This window comes from Dipodomys merriami, unplaced genomic scaffold, assembly GCF_024711535.1.
Source record: "Dipodomys merriami isolate MVZ:Mamm:240054 unplaced genomic scaffold, mDipMer1.0.p SCAF_1028, whole genome shotgun sequence".
In the NCBI taxonomy this organism is placed as follows: domain Eukaryota; kingdom Metazoa; phylum Chordata; class Mammalia; order Rodentia; family Heteromyidae; genus Dipodomys; species Dipodomys merriami.
This window is the reverse complement of record NW_027202303.1, coordinates 96,579-115,000: the sequence shown is the minus strand read 5'-3', so window position 1 is coordinate 115,000 and position 18,422 is coordinate 96,579. Positions and strand designations below refer to the sequence as shown.

General features: G+C 69.3%; 1 protein-coding gene across 2 annotated transcripts in view; it reads right to left on the bottom strand.

Moving 5' to 3' along the window:
• Shisal1 (shisa like 1) overlaps positions 1-18,422 on the bottom strand; it is a 71,866-nt gene that overhangs the window by 14,966 nt on the left and 38,478 nt on the right. For both annotated transcript variants that reach the window (XM_069995855.1, XM_069995856.1), the window contains exons 2-4: positions 9,298-9,393; positions 5,216-5,429; positions 1,923-2,216 (exon numbers count right to left, since the gene is read on the bottom strand). In XM_069995855.1, the coding sequence (XP_069851956.1) occupies positions 1,923-2,216; positions 5,216-5,429; positions 9,298-9,361 (572 nt within the window). In that variant the 5' untranslated portion in view covers positions 9,362-9,393. The remainder of the gene's footprint in view (positions 1-1,922; positions 2,217-5,215; positions 5,430-9,297; positions 9,394-18,422) is intronic.

Sequence of the window (18,422 nt, the reverse complement as noted above, 5' to 3'; positions counted from 1 at the left end):
GGTGTGGGTGGATGAGAAGCCTGGGCCAGGACTGCACACCGCCCCTCCACGTCCCTCCACGCCCCCTCCACACCCCTCCACGCCCCCTCCACACCCCTCCACGCCCCTCCACGCCCCCCTCCATGTCCCCTCCATGCCCCCTCCACACCCCTCCACGCCCCCTCCACACCCCCTCCACACCCCCTCCACGCCCCCTCCACGCCCCCTCTACGCCCCCTCCACGCCCCTCCACACCCCCTCCACGCCCCCTCCACACCCATCTACACACCTCCACGCCCCCTCCACACCCCTCCACACCCCTCCACGCCCCCTCCACACCCCCACGCCCCCTCCACGCCCCCTCCACACCCCTCCACGCCCCCTCCACACCCCTCCACGCCCCCTCCACATCCCCACGCCCCCTCCACACCCCTCCACGCCCCCTCCACACCCCTCCACGCCCCCTCCACACCCCCACGCCCCCTCCACACCCCCTCCACGCCCCCTCCACGCCCCCTCCACACCCCTCCACGCCCCCTCCACACCCCTCCACGCCCCTCCATGCCCCCTCTACGCCCCCTCCACGCCCCTCCACACCCCCTCCACGCCCCCTCCACACCCCTCCACACCCCCACGCCCCCTCCACACCCCTCCACACCCCCACGCCCCCTCCACACCCCCTCCACACCCCTCCACACCCCCTCCACGCCCCCTCTACGCCCCTCCACGCCCCCTCCACACCCCCTCCACGCCCCCTCCACACCCCCTCCACACCCCTCCACACCCCCACGCCCCCTCCACGCCCCCTCCACACCCCCTCCACGCCCCCTCTACGCCCCCTCCACGCCCCCTCCACACCCCTCTACACCCCCTCCATGCTGCACCTGCACCTGCCACCCACCCAGATCCTGGCTGAGATGAGGGCTCCCGGGCTCTCGCCCAGGCTGACCTCAACCTCGGGCCTTGGGGTCGCTGGGATGGCCGGTGTGAGCACCGAGCCTGGTCCCCACATCCGTCCTGCCCGGTGGCTCTGCTGTCCCTCCTCCCCCGTTTGGTAGGGGAGAGGAGGTGATTCCATTGGAATGAGAATCCCAGAGCATCAGAAGACTCCACACTGAATGCCCAGGCGGCTCTGAGATGGGTTCAGAGGCCGCTGAGGCCGGGGAGCCCCCTCCCCGGTCTGCTGGACCCCGCCGTGGGACGGTCCGGCTTTCCAGCAGCGCCGCCCCTCCCCGGCCCGCGCTGGGCGGGAAGCAGGCCCCGCTCCCTCTTTGCACTCCAGCCCCGCACCGGGCGGTGGAGTGCAGCGCAGCCCGGCCGGCCCGCTCACGGTGCCATCACTGGTTACTGACCAGGGCTGAAGCATGTTAGTGTGCCCCTGTGGCGCATGCCCAGCCAGGGGGCCCCGCCCCTGACTCTCCCCCAGGATCTGGACAGAGCTGAGATGTGGCGGCGCTGGGGTTGGGGCAGAGCCTGGCTGGTGGCAGCGCCCTGGGGTCCTGATGTCCCCGCGGGGCACCGGGCCCTGAGGTCACAGCCACCCTAAGGGACGGTCCCCAAACATCACCTCCCTCCTCCTCCGCCTCCCGCACCACTCAGCTCAGGGGCCCTTAGGCAACAAGACAGTGCACAGAAGATGAGTCTTTCTGACCTCACCGTGCCGTCTTCCCAGCCCCAGACACGCTGATTCTTTCCCATGAAACTCGAAGCTCCAGCCAGTCCCTCCTTTCACCCTGGCTGCTAGGAAGCTCAGCACATAACGCTCGCTCGAGCTGCGGCTGTCAGCACAAGCATGCAGGCTTTTTCCTTCCTCGGCCCATGAGCCACTTCTACTCGTCCTTGGCCAGAAACGAAATGAGCACGCGCAATCATCGGGTGACGCAGACAAGCAGACAGGGCGGTGGGGATGCGGCCGCCCCCCGGGGGGGGGGAGAGTCACTCACCAGGCGGACGAGCTCTGGAAGGTCATCAGCGGTGGGCTGTGCCCAGGCGCGGGCGCGGGCGCGGCCTGGGGGGGCTGCGGCCGGGAGCCCGGCGGGGGCTGGGGCTGCGGGGCCTGGGCGGGGGCCCCCCACCGCCGGGGGTCCTGTGTCATCCACCGCCCGTGGATGCCCCACCGCACCAGGTAGCCTTTGCAGAAGTCGTAGTTCATCGCCGAGTAATACAGGAGGTCCAGGATCAGCAGCGTGAGCACGAGGAAGCCGTAGATCCACACGCCCAGCAGCGCGGGGTAGTTGCTGGGGAAGACAGGCAGGGAAACTGAGTCACGGGCCCCGCTGGCTCACATGGGCACCCGCGCTGACCGGCCTGCGGGGCCAGTCCCTGCCGCTGGCCTCTCCCGGCACTGCCCTCTCCAGGGCCGGCGGGCTGCGAGGCTTCGGAAGTTTGTTCTGGGGGCTGAATTCGAATGCGCACTGTGGACCTGGGGCTGGGCCGGCGCAGCGGTGGGCCAGGGGGCACGGCCCACAGAGGCGGGCGCCGGGGCCATCACCGCATCGGAGCCCGAGCCTCTGCCTTTGCTAAGCAATCCCCAGAGGCGTCCTGGGGGGACACCGCCCCGCCCCTCCAGACCAGAGCGGGGTGCAGGCGGGGGCCCTGTCCAGGGCCGGGTCAGGAAGACAGCGGCTGGGTGCGTCCGGCCGCCTGCCCCGGCCGACCGGCCACGTGAACAACCAGGTGCCAGCCCCAGGAAGGCGTGGGCCCCTGTGAGCCCGGCCTCAGGGGCAGGCAGCCGCAGGAGGGGGCCGCAGGCCGGGGCCCCGCCCCACCGTCCCACGCCATCCTGGGCTGGCCCTTGCCTGCCGGCTGGCCTCCAGGCCCTCCCGCCACTGCCCCGTGTGGACGGCCCATCCTGCGGGGCCGCTTCTGCGGGGTCCTGGGACCGCAGGAGCCCCGGCCCCCTCACCACACGCCCGCAGGCCTCTCTGCGGGCCAAGAACAGGCCGTGTGACCCCAGGGGTGGGGACATGACCCCAGCCTGGCCTGGGGCTCCCCACTGTGGGTCCAGGGCCCACCCCCGACCAGGCACTGGAGCCGGGTCTGCGGGAAGGGGAAGCCATGGGAAGACGGCTGGAAAATGACAAGAGACTGAGGCTCTCCAGGGCGGCAGCCCCCGGCCGGGGGCCGCCGGGCACCCCAGGGTCTGGAGGCACTCATCCCCGGGGGTCGGAGCCCCGCGGGGCCCACAGGGCACAGGGTGGCCTGGCCCCCCTCCCCCAGCTGGGCTCCGTGCTCAGGGCGGTGGGCTGGAGCAGGCGGCCATGCCTCCTGCTGACCACAGTGACTGGACGGGGCTGCCCCGTGGTCCCCGCGTGGGAAGCGGGCTGAGGGCGCGGCCGGGTGCAGAGCCGGGCGGAGCTCCGCAGAGGACGCCGTGAGCAGCTGCACCTCTAACCCTCCGTGTCCCGTCCCCTGGGGCGGGCTTCGCGCTGGCCCCCGCCAGGTGCAGCCAGGGGCCCACGGGGTCCACGGGGCCTTGCTGGATCACCTGTGGGGTCAGGGGAGGCCGCAGGGCCTCGAGCGAGCCCGCGTGCCCTGCCCGGCCTCCGACGGCTCGCACCAGCACCGGCAGCGCTCCGGCGCCCGCTGGACGTGGCCATGCCCCCCTGGGCCCCTCACCCCCCCGGGAGCTGGTCCTGGCCCTACGCAGGGCTGGGGCCGCACCCCAGGCCCGGGCCAGCACAAAGCTGGCCAGGCTGGCGGGGTGATTTCACACAGAATTATTCTCAGGCCCGAGCAGATGGTGAGAGAGATTCAGGGAAGTATTTGGGGAAGGACGGCTGCGGCTGGCGGGGGGGGGGGCGCAGGGGGGGAGACCATAGCCAAGGAGCTTCGCTCCTCCCAAACACAGGGAAGAGACACAGGCTTGCCTGCCCCCCTTCCTTCCTTCCTTCCTTCCTTCCTTCCTTCCTGCCTGCCTGCCTGCCTGCCTGCCTGCCTGCCTGCCTGCCTGCCTGCCTGCCTGCCTGCCTGCCTGCCTGCCTTTCCTTCCCTCCTTCCTTCCCACCCTCCCTCCCTTCTCCCTTCCTTTCTTTTCCAGACCAGAAATGCACTGGCAAAGCAGAAGAAGCCTCAACGCTAGACGCGGAGGCTCATTGGCCTGGTTCCACTCCCCCCAGCTACTCAACAGACACTCATCGATCCCATCTCTCCTACCACGGAAAAAATACATCCTCCCCAAGATTTAGCCTCACACACATTAGGGAAATATTTGAAGCATCTCATTGGAGTCAAGAGAAAGAAAGAATTCTGACTGCATTAGGGATACTAGCCAACACAATCAGACAAGGAAAAAAAAAAGATGTGGCACAAAGATCTGAAAGTAGGCTGGGTGTGGTAGCGCATACCTATAGCACCAGCACTGGAGAGGTTGTGAGGATAGCAAGTTAGAAGCCACCCTGGGCTACAAAGCAGGGCTCTGTCAAAGAAGGAAAGAAGGAAAGAGGGAAGGAAGGAGGGAAGGAATGAAGGGAGGGAGGGAGGAAGGGAGGGAGGAATGGAGGGAGGGAGGGACAGACGGACGAAGGGAGGGAAGAGATAACATCAATTACAGGTGTTGTGGTAAGTATTGGAGGTCACCATAGGTGACAGTTGACAATCTAGACAGGTTCACAGAAGCCATAGAAGTACCAGTCCGGCACACAGGCCTAGGGCACAGCATGGGGTACATTTGTACTTCCGGCCAGCAGAGACAAACTAGACAATGGAATGGAGTTGGGACAGCTGGATCCTTATTTAGGAAAAAAAAAAAGCATAAAAGAAATAAAATTGTATTCTTACTTCAAAATTTACACCTGAGCAAATCTTATCTAAACACTAGACCAGAGACTTGGAGATTAAAAAAAAACACAGCATGGAAGAACTAGAAATCTCAGCCACACCCTTGTACCTCAAAAAGGAAAAGGAAAATGGGGCACAGTGTGATTCCGTGAAATAAAGAAGCAGGAGGAGAAAGCATGGGAAGCAAAGGCACACATCTTAACTCCTTCCTACACAAAGAGTTCCTGTAAACAAATCAGATGTTTAAACAGACGCTCAAACCAAAAAGAAAAAAGAAAACGGCAATAGTAATGGTAGCCGAGGTGAAGTAGGAGGGGTGGCCACTGCGCGGTGCAGCTCGGTCCTCCCTGCCTTCCTCACGGCGCAGCGGCGGCGGCGCCGTCCGCCAGGGGGTCTGGAGCTCCGCGGGCGGGCGGGCGGGCGGGGGGGGGGGGGGACCCCTGCCAGGGACACTCACTTGTGCGCGTAGCCCTCGGGGCCGGCCGTGAGGTTCGCCTGCATCACCGCCTGGAACTCGGCCTCGCTGCAGCAGTACTTGAACACCGTGTTGTTCCGGAAGCAGCACAGGAAGAAGCTCTTGTTGTCCGACAGCCGGGGGCAGTGGAAGCCGAAGTGGTAGCGGCCTTTGTGGTCGGTGTAGGGCTCACAGACGCGGAAGTGTGCAGACAGCACTGCAAGGCGGGCGGGCGGGCTCAGCGGGGCCCGCCAGCCCCTGGGTGCCCGGGACGGGGCTCAGCGGGGCCCGCCGGCCCCCGGGTGCCCAGGACGGGGGCTCTGCCCCGGGGCCCAGCTGCCCCTGCCTGGGACGGGGCTCAGCGGGGCCCAGCTGCCCCTACCCGGGATGGGGCTCAGCGGGGCCCGCCGGCCCCTGGGTGCCCGGGACGGGGCTCAGCGGGGCCCGCCGGCCCCCGGGTGCCCAGGACGGGGGCTCTGCCCCGGGGCCCAGCTGCCCCTGCCTGGGACGGGGCTCAGCGGGGCCCAGCTGCCCCTACCCGGGATGGGGCTCAGCGGGGCCCGCCGGCCCCTGGGTGCCCGGGACGGGGCTCAGCGGGGCCCGCCGGCCCCCGGGTGCCCAGGACGGGGGCTCTGCCCCGGGGCCCAGCTGCCCCTGCCTGGGACGGGGCTCAGCGGGGCCCAGCTGCCCCTACCCGGGACGGGGGCTCTGCCCCGGGGCCCAGCTGCCCCTGCCCGGGACGGGGCTCAGCGGGGCCCGCCGGCCCCCAGGTGCCCGGGATGGGGCTCAGCGGGGCCCACCGGCCCCTGGGTGCCTGGGACGGGGGATCTGCCCCGGGGCCCAGCTGCCCCTGCCCGGGACGGGGCTCAGCGGGGCCCACCGGCCCCTGGGTGCCCGGGACGGGGGATCTGCCCCGGGGCCCAGCTGCCCCTGCCTGGGACGGGGCTCAGCGGGGCCCAGCTGCCCCTGGGTGCCCGGGACGGAGGATCTGCCCCGGGGCCCAGCTGCCCCTGCCCGGGACAGCTCAGCCCTGGAGGCGCTGGGCAACCATGGGCACCTCCTGGGAACCCCAGCGGACCCCACCGCCGCTCCACATCGCAGCTGGCAACGCCGAGGCCCGAACGTGGCCTGGCTGGGCTTCAGGGTGGTGGAATGAGCCTGGCACTGCCTGCCCCCTGTGCTGGGCTGGCCAGCCCGGGACCCCTCCTGGGCGAGGCCCGGGTCCCCTCCCCGGCAGGGTTGGGCAGTGCGGGCCTCCTCCGGCCCCAGGCTGGAGCACTGGGTATGAGCAGGCCACTGGCTTCGTGCCAGGAATGGCGGTTTCTAACTTGGTCTCTGAGCCGGGGTTTTGCAGGCCATGCGCCCCCTCCCCCAGCACCGGGGTCCTCTCTGCGGGAGGCCCTGTCTGCCACCGCCGTCCGCCCACAGCCCACCCCGCGCCCGGCGGCCGCCGCTGGAGGCCCGGCTGCGCCAGCTGGCGGGTGGGCGGGCGGCGGGCACCAGGCTGGCGTGGGGGCCCTGACGCTCTGCTGCCTGCCCCAGAGGCTGGCACGCTCTTCCGGGGGGGGCCACGGTAGACAGAGCCCTGCGGGAGGGCGCGGAGGTGACGGGTCCCCCTGGGGCTCCCCTTCCTGTGTATTCAGGAATACACAGGTGTATAGACGGGGGCACCAGAGCGGCCGGAGGCTGGCCCCGGGTTCTGCTGCAGTTGCAGCATCGGGCTGGACCCACGGGTCATCAGCACCTCCTGCCGGGCGGGGGGGGGCAGGTGCTCCAGTGGGGACCCCTGGCCTCGAGGCTGGGGCTGGGCTGGGCACTGGGTGGCCCTCAGAGCGGCCAGCAGGGCCCTGGGACCCGGGGAAGGAGGGAGGGGACAGAGCCTGGCCTCGCCACTATCCCGCACAGCGCTGGCGCCCGGCTGCTTCCTGCAGCGGCAGACCGAGCTCCCCTCCCTGTGGGTGGATGAACCCCCTCCTGTTCCCTGGGGTCCTGGGCCAGGCCCCCCAAGGCTAGGGCAGAGGTCCGGGGACTTCCTTCCTGGGTGGCCGTGGTCATGGGTATTTCTAGGTCTGATTCTTCCTTTGTTAGGTCAGGAGCCGCTGCTCCCTCGTCACCCCCCACCCTCCTCCCCCCCGCCCCTCCCCGGCACAGCTGGGCCTGGGTTCTGTTGTCCTGGGGGCCCAGCCCAGCGCTCCCCACACCAGCCTGTGGCCCCACACCAGCAGTGGGCTCCAAGCTGCAAACCTCAGCCCCGTGTGTGAGAGGAGGAGACAGAGAAAGAGAGAGAGACACGAAACAGAGAGACGGAGGCAGAGAAGACAGAGGGGAGATAGAGAAGAGAGAGAGAGAGAGAGAGAGAGAGAGAGAGAGAGAGAGAGAGAGAGAGAGAGGAGAGAAAGAGAGAGAGAAAGAGAGAGACACGAAACAGAGAGATGGAGGCAGAGAAGACAGAGAGGGAGACAGAGAAAGAGAGGGAGAGAGAGAGAGAGAGAGACAGAGAGAGAGACAGAGAAAGAGAGAGAGAGAGAGAGAGAGGGGAGAGAAAGAGAGAGAGAAAGAGAGAGACACAAAACAGAGAGACGGAGGCAGAGAAGACAGAGAGGGAGACAGAGAAAGAGGGAGAGAGAGAGAGAGAGAGAGACAGAGAGAGAGACAGAGAGAGACAGAGAGAGGAGAGAGAAAGAGAGAGAGAGAGAGAGGGAGAGAGAGACATGAAACAGAGAGACGGAGGCAGAGAAGACAGAGAGGGAGACAGAGAAAGAGAGAGAGAGAGACAGAGAGACAGAGACAGAGAGAGAGAGACAGAGAGAGAGACAGAGAGAGAGAGGAGAGAGAAAGAGAGAGAGAGAGAGAAAGAGAGAGACACGAAACAGAGAGACGGAGGCAGAGAAGACAGAGAGGAGAGACAGAGAAAGAGAGAGAGAGAGAAAGAGAGAGAGAGACAGAGAGAGAGAGAGAGAAACAGAGAGAGAGAGAGGAGAGAGAAAGAGAGAGACACGAAACAGAGAGACGGAGGCAGAGAAGACAGAGAGGGAGACAGAGAAAGAGAGAGGGGGGGAGGAGAGAGAGAGAGAGAGAGAGAGAGGGAGAGACACAAAACAGAGAGATGGAGGCAGAGGAGACAGCGCTGGGCAGAAAGATGCAGAGAAAACCAGAGGCAAAAGCAGAGAGAGTGCTGGAGAGAGACCAAGAGGGAGAGACCGACAGCGAAGCGTGGAGAGGAAGGCTGAGGGGTCCCAGCCATGGTGGGGTTCAGGGGACCCCAGCTGGCTCTGTTAGGGGAGACAGAGGACATGCTTCCTCCGAGCCCAGCCGAGTCGGCCCGGGGCCGGGGCCCGAGGACTGGGAGGCTTGGGGTCGGGGGGCCGGGGGGCTGGGGGCCGGGGGCCGGGGACTGGGAGGCTTGGGGTCTGGGGGCCGGGGGGCTGGGGGCTGGGGGCCGGGGGCCGGGGACTGGGAGGCTTGGGGTCGGGGGGCCGGGGGGCCCGGGGCCGGGGGCCGGGGGCCGGGGACTGGGAGGCTGGGGGCTGGGGGGCCGGGGGGCTGGGGGCCGGGGGCCGGGGGCCGGGGACTGGGAGGCTTGGGGTCGGGGGGCCGGGGGGCTGGGGGCCGGGGGCCGGGGACTGGGAGGCTTGGGGTCGGGGGGCCGGGGGGCTGGGGGCTGGGGGCCGGGGGCTGGGGACTGGGAGGCTTGGGGTCGGGGGGCTGGGGACCGGGGGCCGGGGGCCGGGGGTTGGAGGCAGCCCTGGGCCAGGGGCAGCGGCCCCACGCTCAGCCCCCCAGCGAACGTGCCACGCGCCACGCCTGACCCTGACCGCAGAGCTCGTGAGGGGGCTCTCTGCGTCCCCCACAGCCCCTCGGAGCTCCACGGCCAGCAAGGGGGTGCCACACACCGGCAGAGGGAGAGCCGCCCCCACCCCGCGCCTTCCCGGGACCCTGACCGCCCCTGCCCCCTGGGGCTCACCCCCCCCGCCCCTGCCCCCTGGGGCTCACCCCCCCCGCCCCTGCCCCCTGGGGCTCACCCCCCCACCCCTGCCCCCTGGGGCTCACCCCCCCCCGCCCCCTGGGGCTCACCCCCACACTACCTGCGGGGACCAGCAGGGAGATGACCGCCAGCGCGTTCCAGGACCGGTGGCCAGAACTGGTCATCGTCCAGCTGGCATCGACCCGTCCAGCACTGCCTGCATAGTGAGAGACAGGAGAGGCTGACAGCGGGGACCAGCGGCGGGGGGGGCCGGGGGGGGACCAGGGGCGGGGGGGGGGGGGCCGGGGTGGGGACCAGCGGGCAGGGTGGGGGGCCGGGGCTGGGGGTCTGGGGCGGGGGGACAAGGGGGGCCGGGGCGGGGGGGCCGGAGCGGGGGGGGGGCTGGGGTGGGGGGGGCCGGGCGGGGGGGCTGGGGCGATGGGGCCGGGGCAGGGGGGCCGGGGCAATGGGGCTGGGGCGGATGGGGCCGGGGCAGGGGCGAGGGGGCCCGGGGAGGAAGACAGAAACACTGCCATGCAATTTCCTCTGGGGAATGAGCCGCCGGGTCACCTGTCACCCCTCTCTCCCACACGGAATGAGCCTTAATCAGAGGAGGCGCCGCTCAGGTGGTGGCCGCGGGCGCAGGCTGGTGCGGGAGGCAGGCAGCCCGGCCGGGCGGCTCTCTCTAGGGGTGGCCGTGATCCAGTCCACATTAGAGACACATCAGGAGGCCACAGGCGCAAACCAGACCCAAACGGAAGCTATCCCAGTGTGGCTCGGGGTCCCCACACAAACCCAGCACCCAGGTGAGGATTTTAGTGCTGAGGGGCATCTGACGCACACGCACGCACGCACACACGCACACACACACACACAGAACCAGAGGCTGGGCCCTAGCAGGTCCTTACACAGACCTGGACCTCTGCCAGACACTCATCACAGCCCAGAGGGAAGGCCCCCCCACCCATGCCTGGAGAACGAAGAAGAAAACAAGACAGCACCACTTGCTCACACGGAATACTATTCAGCCATAAAAGGGGAAAGGGATGCCGGGTGCTGGTGGCTCCCTCCTGTCACCCTGACCTCAGGAGGCTGAGATCTGAGGATCACGGTTCAAAGCCAGCCCAGGGAGAAGCGTCCCCGGGAGATTCTTATCTCTGATTAACCACCAGAAAACCACAAGTGACGCTGTGGCTCAAAGTGGTAGAGCGCTCACCTTGAGCAAGAAAAGAGCTCAGGGATAGCACCCAGGCCCTGAGTTCAAGCCCCACAACCGACAACCACCACCACCAAAAGGGGATTCTGCCCTTTGCTAGGGGACGGACAAACCGCAGGGCGCTCAGAAAAGTGACGGTGGTGATGGGGGATGGCCCCCTTCCAGCAGTCCTGGCTGCAGGGCGTGGCTGGGGGGAGGGACCAGGCTCTGGGGCAGGACGGCCGTACAGGCCGGGGCATGGAGAAGCCGCCAGATGCCCGCAGAGCCCAGGCCTGGCTCCCCCGTGCCCCCCCTCCCCGTTTTGTCCCCTGCGGGCTGTAAGCTGCTTAATGGCTGCGCCAGCCCTGGCAGATGCAGGGAGATGAAGGCGGTGGAGTGTGCTTAGGAGAATGCCCAGGGCGGCCGGGGCTGCCACGAACCTGCGCTGTGGGCAGCCGGGTCCCTGGAGATGCTCCCCCCCTCCCGGCAGCCGCCCTCTGCCCTTCCGGAGTCAGAGCCCAAGTCCAAGAGCGGCCGGGCGGGCGGGTGGGTGCCGATCCCGGCTGTGCCCGCGCCCCTCAGAACCCTAGCCGCTGCTGTGGGGACGGGCGCCCTCCTGTCCTGCCAGTCTGAGTCCTGATTCCCCTCAGAGTAGACACCGTGTCGCCTGGTGTCACCCCCCCCCAGGAACCCGCCGTGATTCTGGCAGCGGGAAGCAGGCGCCCCTCCATGCGGGCCCCCGGGCTCCCCGCCTTCCCCCAGTGTGCTCCCAGGTAGCACCCCAGCCGGACCCCCGCGCGGCTCTCTGCGGGTGGCTAAGCGGGCCACCCACGCCAGGTACGCCCGGGGCAGGACCACCCTGTCCGCCCTGGCCCAGCCCCGGCTGCCCTTGGTGCAAGGACTCCGTGGACTCTGAGCCCAGTCCCTGCTTAGCCTGGGACCACGCAGCCAAATCCACGGCCCTGGACGAGGGCAGGGCTGTGGGGACCTCTCCCTGGGGCCGTGGGGTGTGGGAAGCACTGTCTCGTTCCCCTCCATTCCCAGCCGACTGGGAAGTGGCTTCAGAAACCTCCAGGGACCTTGGGCCACCAGCCAGAGGCCGGGTGGGGTCAACGCAGACACGGGCTGGCTTCAGGGCCGTGAACCCCCACGGTGGCTGTCAGCGGGGTCTGGGAGGCCTGGGCTGAGTTTGCCCTGCGGGTGCTCCGCCCAAGGGGTGCTGCCAGCTGGGCCTGGTCACCCTGTGGCTTTGTGCGGCACCCACTGTCCCCTTCCTGGTCATTCTGCTGACTCCAGCCAGCCTAGCGAGGGAGGAAACGGAGTCTCAGGGAGGCACACAGGGAGCCCAGGCTCTCCAGCCACTCAGCCACGGAGCCACAGGGCCACTCAGCCACAGAGCCACGACTTCGAAATCTGATCCACCCCCCAGTACAAAAAGAAAAATAAAACGGCCGGGCGCCTGTGGCTCAGGCCTGTAATCCCAGCGACACAGCAGGCTGAGATGTGAGGATCAGGTTCAAAGCCAGCGCGGGCAGGAAAGTCCACGAGACAAAACGCTTGAAGTGGAGCTGTGGCTCAAGAGGTAGACGCCAGCCTTGAGTGAAGAAGCTGAGTGAGAGCGTGCGGCCCTCAGTTCAAGCCCCAGGATCAGCTCAGAAGGAAAATAAAGCCACATCAACTAAAAGAGTCCTGGCCTCTGAGGCCCGCGCAGGCCCCTGGCCACGGCCCTCCAGGGTCCACTGCTCTGAACACGGTCAGCTGCCCAAGACAGCAGCTCCCGGCCAGCGACACCCCAGAGTCGCTGGAGAACATTCTGGGACTTCCCCGGCGCACACGCACTCAGGCTTTGACTTGGTCTAGAGTCACGAGCCGGGCACGCCTGGCGGCCGTCCACCCCGGGGTCAGCTGGGGACAGCGGCTCTGAGATTTGAGGGTTATTTTTAAACATGGAATCTGGTGAGGCCAGGAAGGAGAGGAAGGAGGGCACACGTTTAGAGAGCCAGAAATGGGGTGCGGAGAGCTGACCCCTCCCCAGCCCCCACATCCACCCATGTGCTGTGTCAGAAGCCCGGCTCTGAAGCGCAGGAGCCCTGGCCTGGGAAAGAGAGGGGCAGAGGCCAGGGTCAGCCACAGCCTGACCCCAGCGGAGCCCGGCACTCCAGCACCCCCCACACCAGCCCCACACACACCAGCCCCCCACACACCGGCTGTGACCTGCTCTCCAGCCCTGCCCTCCCTGGCTGTGACCTGCTCTCCAGCCCTGCCCCTGCCCTCCCGGCTGTGACCTGCTCTCCAGCCCTGCCCCTGCCCTCCCCGGCTGTGACCGGCGCTCAGCTCCTCCCTTTGCCGGCTGGCGAGTGGCCTCCGGGCCCAGGCTCCCAAAGCCCCTGCGTGCTCCCACCGCACACAGCGCCCAGTAGGTGCTAGACGCATGTCCACTGGCTAGGAGACACTATCCACGCCAGGCTGGGTGCTCGGAGCCACCGAGGAGGCCGAGTGGAAGCTGAGGGGTCTGGGAACTCGGCTTCACGGCTGTGAACCTCCCATCAGCCAGGAAGGCCGGGAACTGAGTGGCTGGGACAGGCCCCAGGGGTCCCCGCCGCGGGCTGCACCTCACTTGGTCCCGCGGCGGCAGCTACGGGGAGGGTGGGAAGTGGAGAACACGCTGGCGACCTGGACGGAGGACGGCGCCCTGGCTTGGAGCTGGCCCCTGCTCTCCTCCTGCAGCGTGGCCCCCGGAGACTCCAGCCCCAGCTCCAGCCCGGCTCCCTCCCTGCGCCCGAGCCGTCCGGTGCCCAGCACGCCCTCCGCGTGCCCTCTGTGGTCCCACGTCCCGGGCAGGGAGGCCCGCGCTGGGACGCTGCCCAGAGCGGAGGCCCTGAGAGCCGGCCCACGCTGCACCACGCCAGGAGGTAGCCCGCCCCTGGACACACGCGAGAACGATGGCCCCTCGGGGCCTGCCCCACACCCCACACCTCAACACCCCCTCTAGGGGTTTCCCTCGTGTAAAGGGGCAGTGCAGCCTCCCGGAGGGGCGGAGGAGGGTCAGGAGGAACTGAGGCCTTTGTTCACAGATCATTGCCCAGCTCATCCGTCCACCCACTGCCTCCCGTCCTCCACCGGGCGGGACTGCGTCCCGGAGGCCCAGCACATGGCCAGCACTCCAGCAAGGCCTCGAGGCTTCCTGAGGGTACAGGACATCGGGAGGCAGAGGTCTGGCAGGTAACTCAGCCTGGACAGACCGGGGCAGGCCGTGCTGGCTAGCACGAGCATGTGCTGGTCGTGCAAAAGCCCAGGGGTGAGGGGTGGAGGGGGGTGGAGAGACCCGAGCAGATGCAGGACCTGGTGAGTGCCCGACAGAGGCAGGGCGCACACTCACAGAGACCTCCCAGGAGCGAGGACACAGAGGTGGAGAGTACGCACAGCTTGAGCCCCAACTGTGTAGCAGAGGAAGAGCCTTGGGGGCCCAGAGCCCTGCCTGGCAGGAGCCGCGGGGGGGGGGGCTGGGGGAGCTCCGTGCTCCTCTCCTGCTCCTCCCCCCCCCACGACCCGGCCTGCCCCGAGCATCTGGGCCTCTATTCCCAGCTGCCCTCTGTGTCAGGCCCTTGACCTAAGCTCAGGGAAGCCCAGAGAGGGTGAGCACCTTGCCCAAGGTCATGCAGCAGGCAGACAGAGGAGCAGGCTGCAGCCAGGCCACCACCAGCCTTCAGCCACCCGCGCGGGCAGCCGGGAGGCTCTGGCAGGGCGGAAGGAATTGGTCTTCCTCTGGGGGAAGGGGGCTGGGAGTGCCGGGCGGGTGGGCGGCTGGAGGACAGGGACCGTCCCCCCCTCTCAAGCCGCCTGCCCTGCCTGTGCTCACGGCAGGGTGCCGCGTGGGACGGGACAGTGCGGGGGCTGGGCGCTGGGCCTGGGGCTCAGACCCCGCCGCGGGCTCCGGGCACCACCTTCAGCCAAGGCTGGGCAGTGTGCAAAGCCCGCCCTGGGTCTCTCTGGGGTCCAGTGGTGACCAGGACCAGCGCCACCCGGGCCTCTCCTACCCATGGGAGCAGCCCGTGACAAGAGGGGCCGAGCGGGAGCCCAGGCCAGCAGGACAGCGCGGGGGGGGGGGGTCCCCCAGAGAGGCCGCCCTTCCCGCGCCCTCCAGGGCCAGGAAGCCCCAAGGCACCACCATCTCCACACCCACCCTGCTTCCTCCGCTGGGGCCCCCTCCCCACAGACACAGACACCCAGAAGGCTGAGCCCAGGGTCGCCCCGGGGCTCCAACCCCAGCCCAGCCCAGCCCAGCAGCCCGGGAGGCAGAGGGCTCCCCGGAGGGCGCGGGACCCTGGCTGCCCTGCATTGCCCCGCGCCTCTCTCCCCCAACCCCATGCAGAGGCCCCGATGGAGCCCGGATGGAGTCCACACCCCACAGCGCACCCCAAGGAGACGGGAGGCAGGGCGGCCGACCCCGGAGCTGTCCAAAGCCGTCCCAGTGACGGGCAGCGGCAGCCGCCCAAACCCCAGAGCCCTGCCGCACGCAGGTGCTCCCTCCTGCCCCTGTACAAATGAGGCTGAAAAGAGCCGAGGACGTGTGGCGAGCTGGGGCCACGGGCAGGGGGCTGGGCGGGAAGCGGGCGCAGCGCCCCGGCCCGCGATGCCGGCTGGGCTGGACGGGTTTGGTCTACCACGGACAAACACATCCACAAAGAGGGCTGGCGCCGAACAGGGGCAGACACGGTTCTGGGGCTCGGAGTTGGACCTAAGAATCTCCTGGCCTCGGGTGACCCTTGGTCCGGGGCGGGGACCGGTGATGCTTGAGCACGTCGGGCCAAGGCCTGCCCGAGGGGGGGCGCCTGTCCCCCACCATGGAGTCCCGGCCGGTTCGCTGTGCAGGGAGGCCCGTGCAGGTCTAGGTTAAAGACGCTGCGTGCAGTGGGGAGGAGGTGGCGCCCACCGGCGTGGGGCCTTGCAGCTTGGGCTGAGCCTCCATTTGCCACCCATGGGAGGTGATACCCGGATGCCAGGGCCTGGCTCTGGAAGATTCTGTGGCAGGGTTGGAGGGCAAGTACCTTGAGAGGACAAGCAGCCCCAGCCCTCCCCACACAGCCGCGGGGCTCGCCCACCCGCCCCAGCCCTCCCCACACAGCCCACAGCCGCGGGGCTCCTCGCCCCGCCCCAGCCCTCCCCACACAGCCGCAGGGCTCGCCCACCCGCCCCAGCCCTCCCCACACAGCCCACAGCCATGGGGCTCGCCCACCCGCCCCAGCCCTCCCCACACAGCCCACAGCCGCGGGGCTCGCCCACCCGCCCCAGCCCTCCCCACACAGCCCACAGCCGCGAGGCTCGCTGACCCTGCCGGAGGCCTCTAAATCCACCAGCACCAAGAACCCTTTCCTCATCCTTCAGCGGGTGACGGGGGACTCAGTCACGGCAGCTGCGGGTGGCAGACCAGCCAAGGCCGGCCGAGCCCCTCCTCTTACCCGGGCAATGCGCTGTTCCAATAAAGCTTTATTGACACCAACCCCCCGCCGGGCGCCGGGGGCTCGCGCCTGTCATCAAAGCCACTTGAGGCTGAGATCTGAGCATCATGACTCAAAGCCAGCCCAGGCCATGAGACTCTTAACAACAAACCACTAGAAAACCAGAAGTGGTTCAGTGGCTCAAGTAGTAAGAGTGCTGGCCTTCAGCTGAAGAGCTGAGGGACAGCGCCCAGGCCCAGAGTTCAGGCCCAACAACAACAACAAAAAACCTAAAAACACAAACACCGCTCCTTTGCAAAGCCCTCCTGGTACTGACCACCATGCAGGTCCACGGCCCCCAGCAGGGCCTCCGCCATCCTGGTGGGACGCAGGCCTGGAGCCAGGGCACCCCGAGCGCCCCTCCGGAGCATGCTGGGCTGCAGGTGCTCCGGCAGCAGGAGCGGCCGTGGATGGGGGTGGGAGGGCCGCCTTGCCACCACGCCGCTAATTGGGAGCAGTTGCTCTTCCAACCAGAGACTTGTCAGCCGGGACGAGGCCAAGTTGCCTTCAGGCCAATCAACTTCAAAACGATGCAAATTGGGCAGCAGTGGAGGCCGTGGAGATGGAGCCAGGGCCTGCGCCCCACGCCGCCCCACGCCGCCCCCCACGCCCCACGCCGCCCCCCACGCCCCACGTTGCCCCCCACACTGCCCCCCACGCCCCACGCCCCACGCCCCACGCTGCCCCCCACGCCCCACGCCCCACGTTGCCCCCCACGCTGCCCCCCACGCCCCACGCCCCACGCCGCCCCCAGGCCCCACGCCACCACCCAGGCCCCACGCCGCCACCCAGGCCCCACGCCGCCACCCAGGCCCCACGCCACCACCCAGGCCCCACGCCACCCCCCATGCCCCACGCCGCCCCCACACCCCACGCCGCCCCCCATGCCCCACGCTGCCCCCACGCCCCACACCACCCCCCATGGCCCCCAGGCCCCACGCCCCACGCTGCCCCCCACACCCCACGCCACCCCCCACAGCCCACGCTGCCCCCCACGCCCCACGCCCCCCGCTGCCCCCCACGCCCCCCGCTGCCCCCCACCGCCCCCCATGCCCCATGCCGCCCCCCACGCCCCACGCCGCCCCCACGCCCCACGCCGCCCCCCACCCCCCACCGCCCCCCACGCCCCACGCCGCCCCCCACGCCCCACGCCGCCCCCCATGCCCCACGCCGCCCCCACGCCCCACGCCGCCCCCCACGCCCCACGCCCCCCACCCCCCGCCGCCCCCCACGCCCCACGCCACCCCCACGCCCCACGCCCCCCACCCCCCGCCGCCCCCACGCCCCACGCCGCCCCCCACGCCCCACGCGCCCCCCACGCCCCACGCCCCCCCCACGCCCCACGCCCCCCACCCCCCGCCGCCCCCCACGCCCCACGCCGCCCCCACGCCCCACGCCCCACGCCGCCCCCACGCCCCACGCCGCCCCCACGCCCCACGCCCCACGCCGCCCCCACGCCCCACGCCCCCCACCCCCCACCGCCCCCCACGCCCCACGCCGCCCCCACGCCCCACGCCCCACGCCGCCCCCACGCCCCACGCCGCCCCCACGCCCCACGCCCCACGCCGCCCCCACGCCCCACGCCCCCCACCCCCCGCCGCCCCCATGCCCCACGCCACCCCCACGCCCCACGCCCCCCACCCCCCGCCGCCCCCCACGCCCCACGCCGCCCCCACGCCCCACGCCCCACGCCGCCCCCCGGGCAGGGAACCTGCCTCCCTGCCTCCATGGGGCTCCCACGGCACCTGCTCTGCCCCCCCTTGGTGAGCCTCCTGCCCACTCTGTGCCTGGCCTGGCCAGGGGAGGGGTCCAGCTAGTCCCGCCTCCTCCCACAAGGCCCCCACGTCCACGTCCACCCCGGGCAGAGGGCAGCGGGCTGTGCGCCGGGCTTCCCACCCAGAGGCTGCACAGGCTGGGACAGCCCTGGGGGGAGGGTGGGGAGTCAGGTGCAGGCGTCAGCCCCTCCCTCCCTCCCTCCTGCTTCCACCCCCACGATGGACCCCAGACAGGGCTCCTGGGTGGCCCCAGCCCTGGACGCTGCACCTGGCTCCACTTCCTTCACCCAGGTTGTAAGTCGGGGGTGTGACCAGGGAGAAGGGGCGGAGGGGACCCAGGGACAGAGGCCGGGTCTGGTCAGAGGTGACAGCCAGGTGAAAAGGGGCCCCTCTCAGAGCGGCGTGGGGCTCTGCCCTGAGCCCCCCTGCGAGACTGGGGCGCTGGGGGCTCTTCCTGCCCCTGCCCCTCCCCCTGAGGTGAGCGTGAACAAAGGCACCACTGGGGCGGAGGGGGGTGGGGGCAGGGGGAGGGCAGCCCCCTCCACGCAGCAGACCACCCACCCGGCCCGGGGGAGCCCACCTCGGTCACGTGTCCCCAGGAGAGCCCCACGTGAGCCCCACCCCCCTCCACCTAGCAGGCCCCCGCATACAGCATGAAGGTCCCTTTTAATGGGGTGAAAATGGCTAGATCTCGCAGCCTGGGTTGACGTCTGCGTAAACAGAATTCCGGAGGTCTAATTAGTGAGCGCTGGGGCTGGGAGGAGCGGAGCCTCCAAAC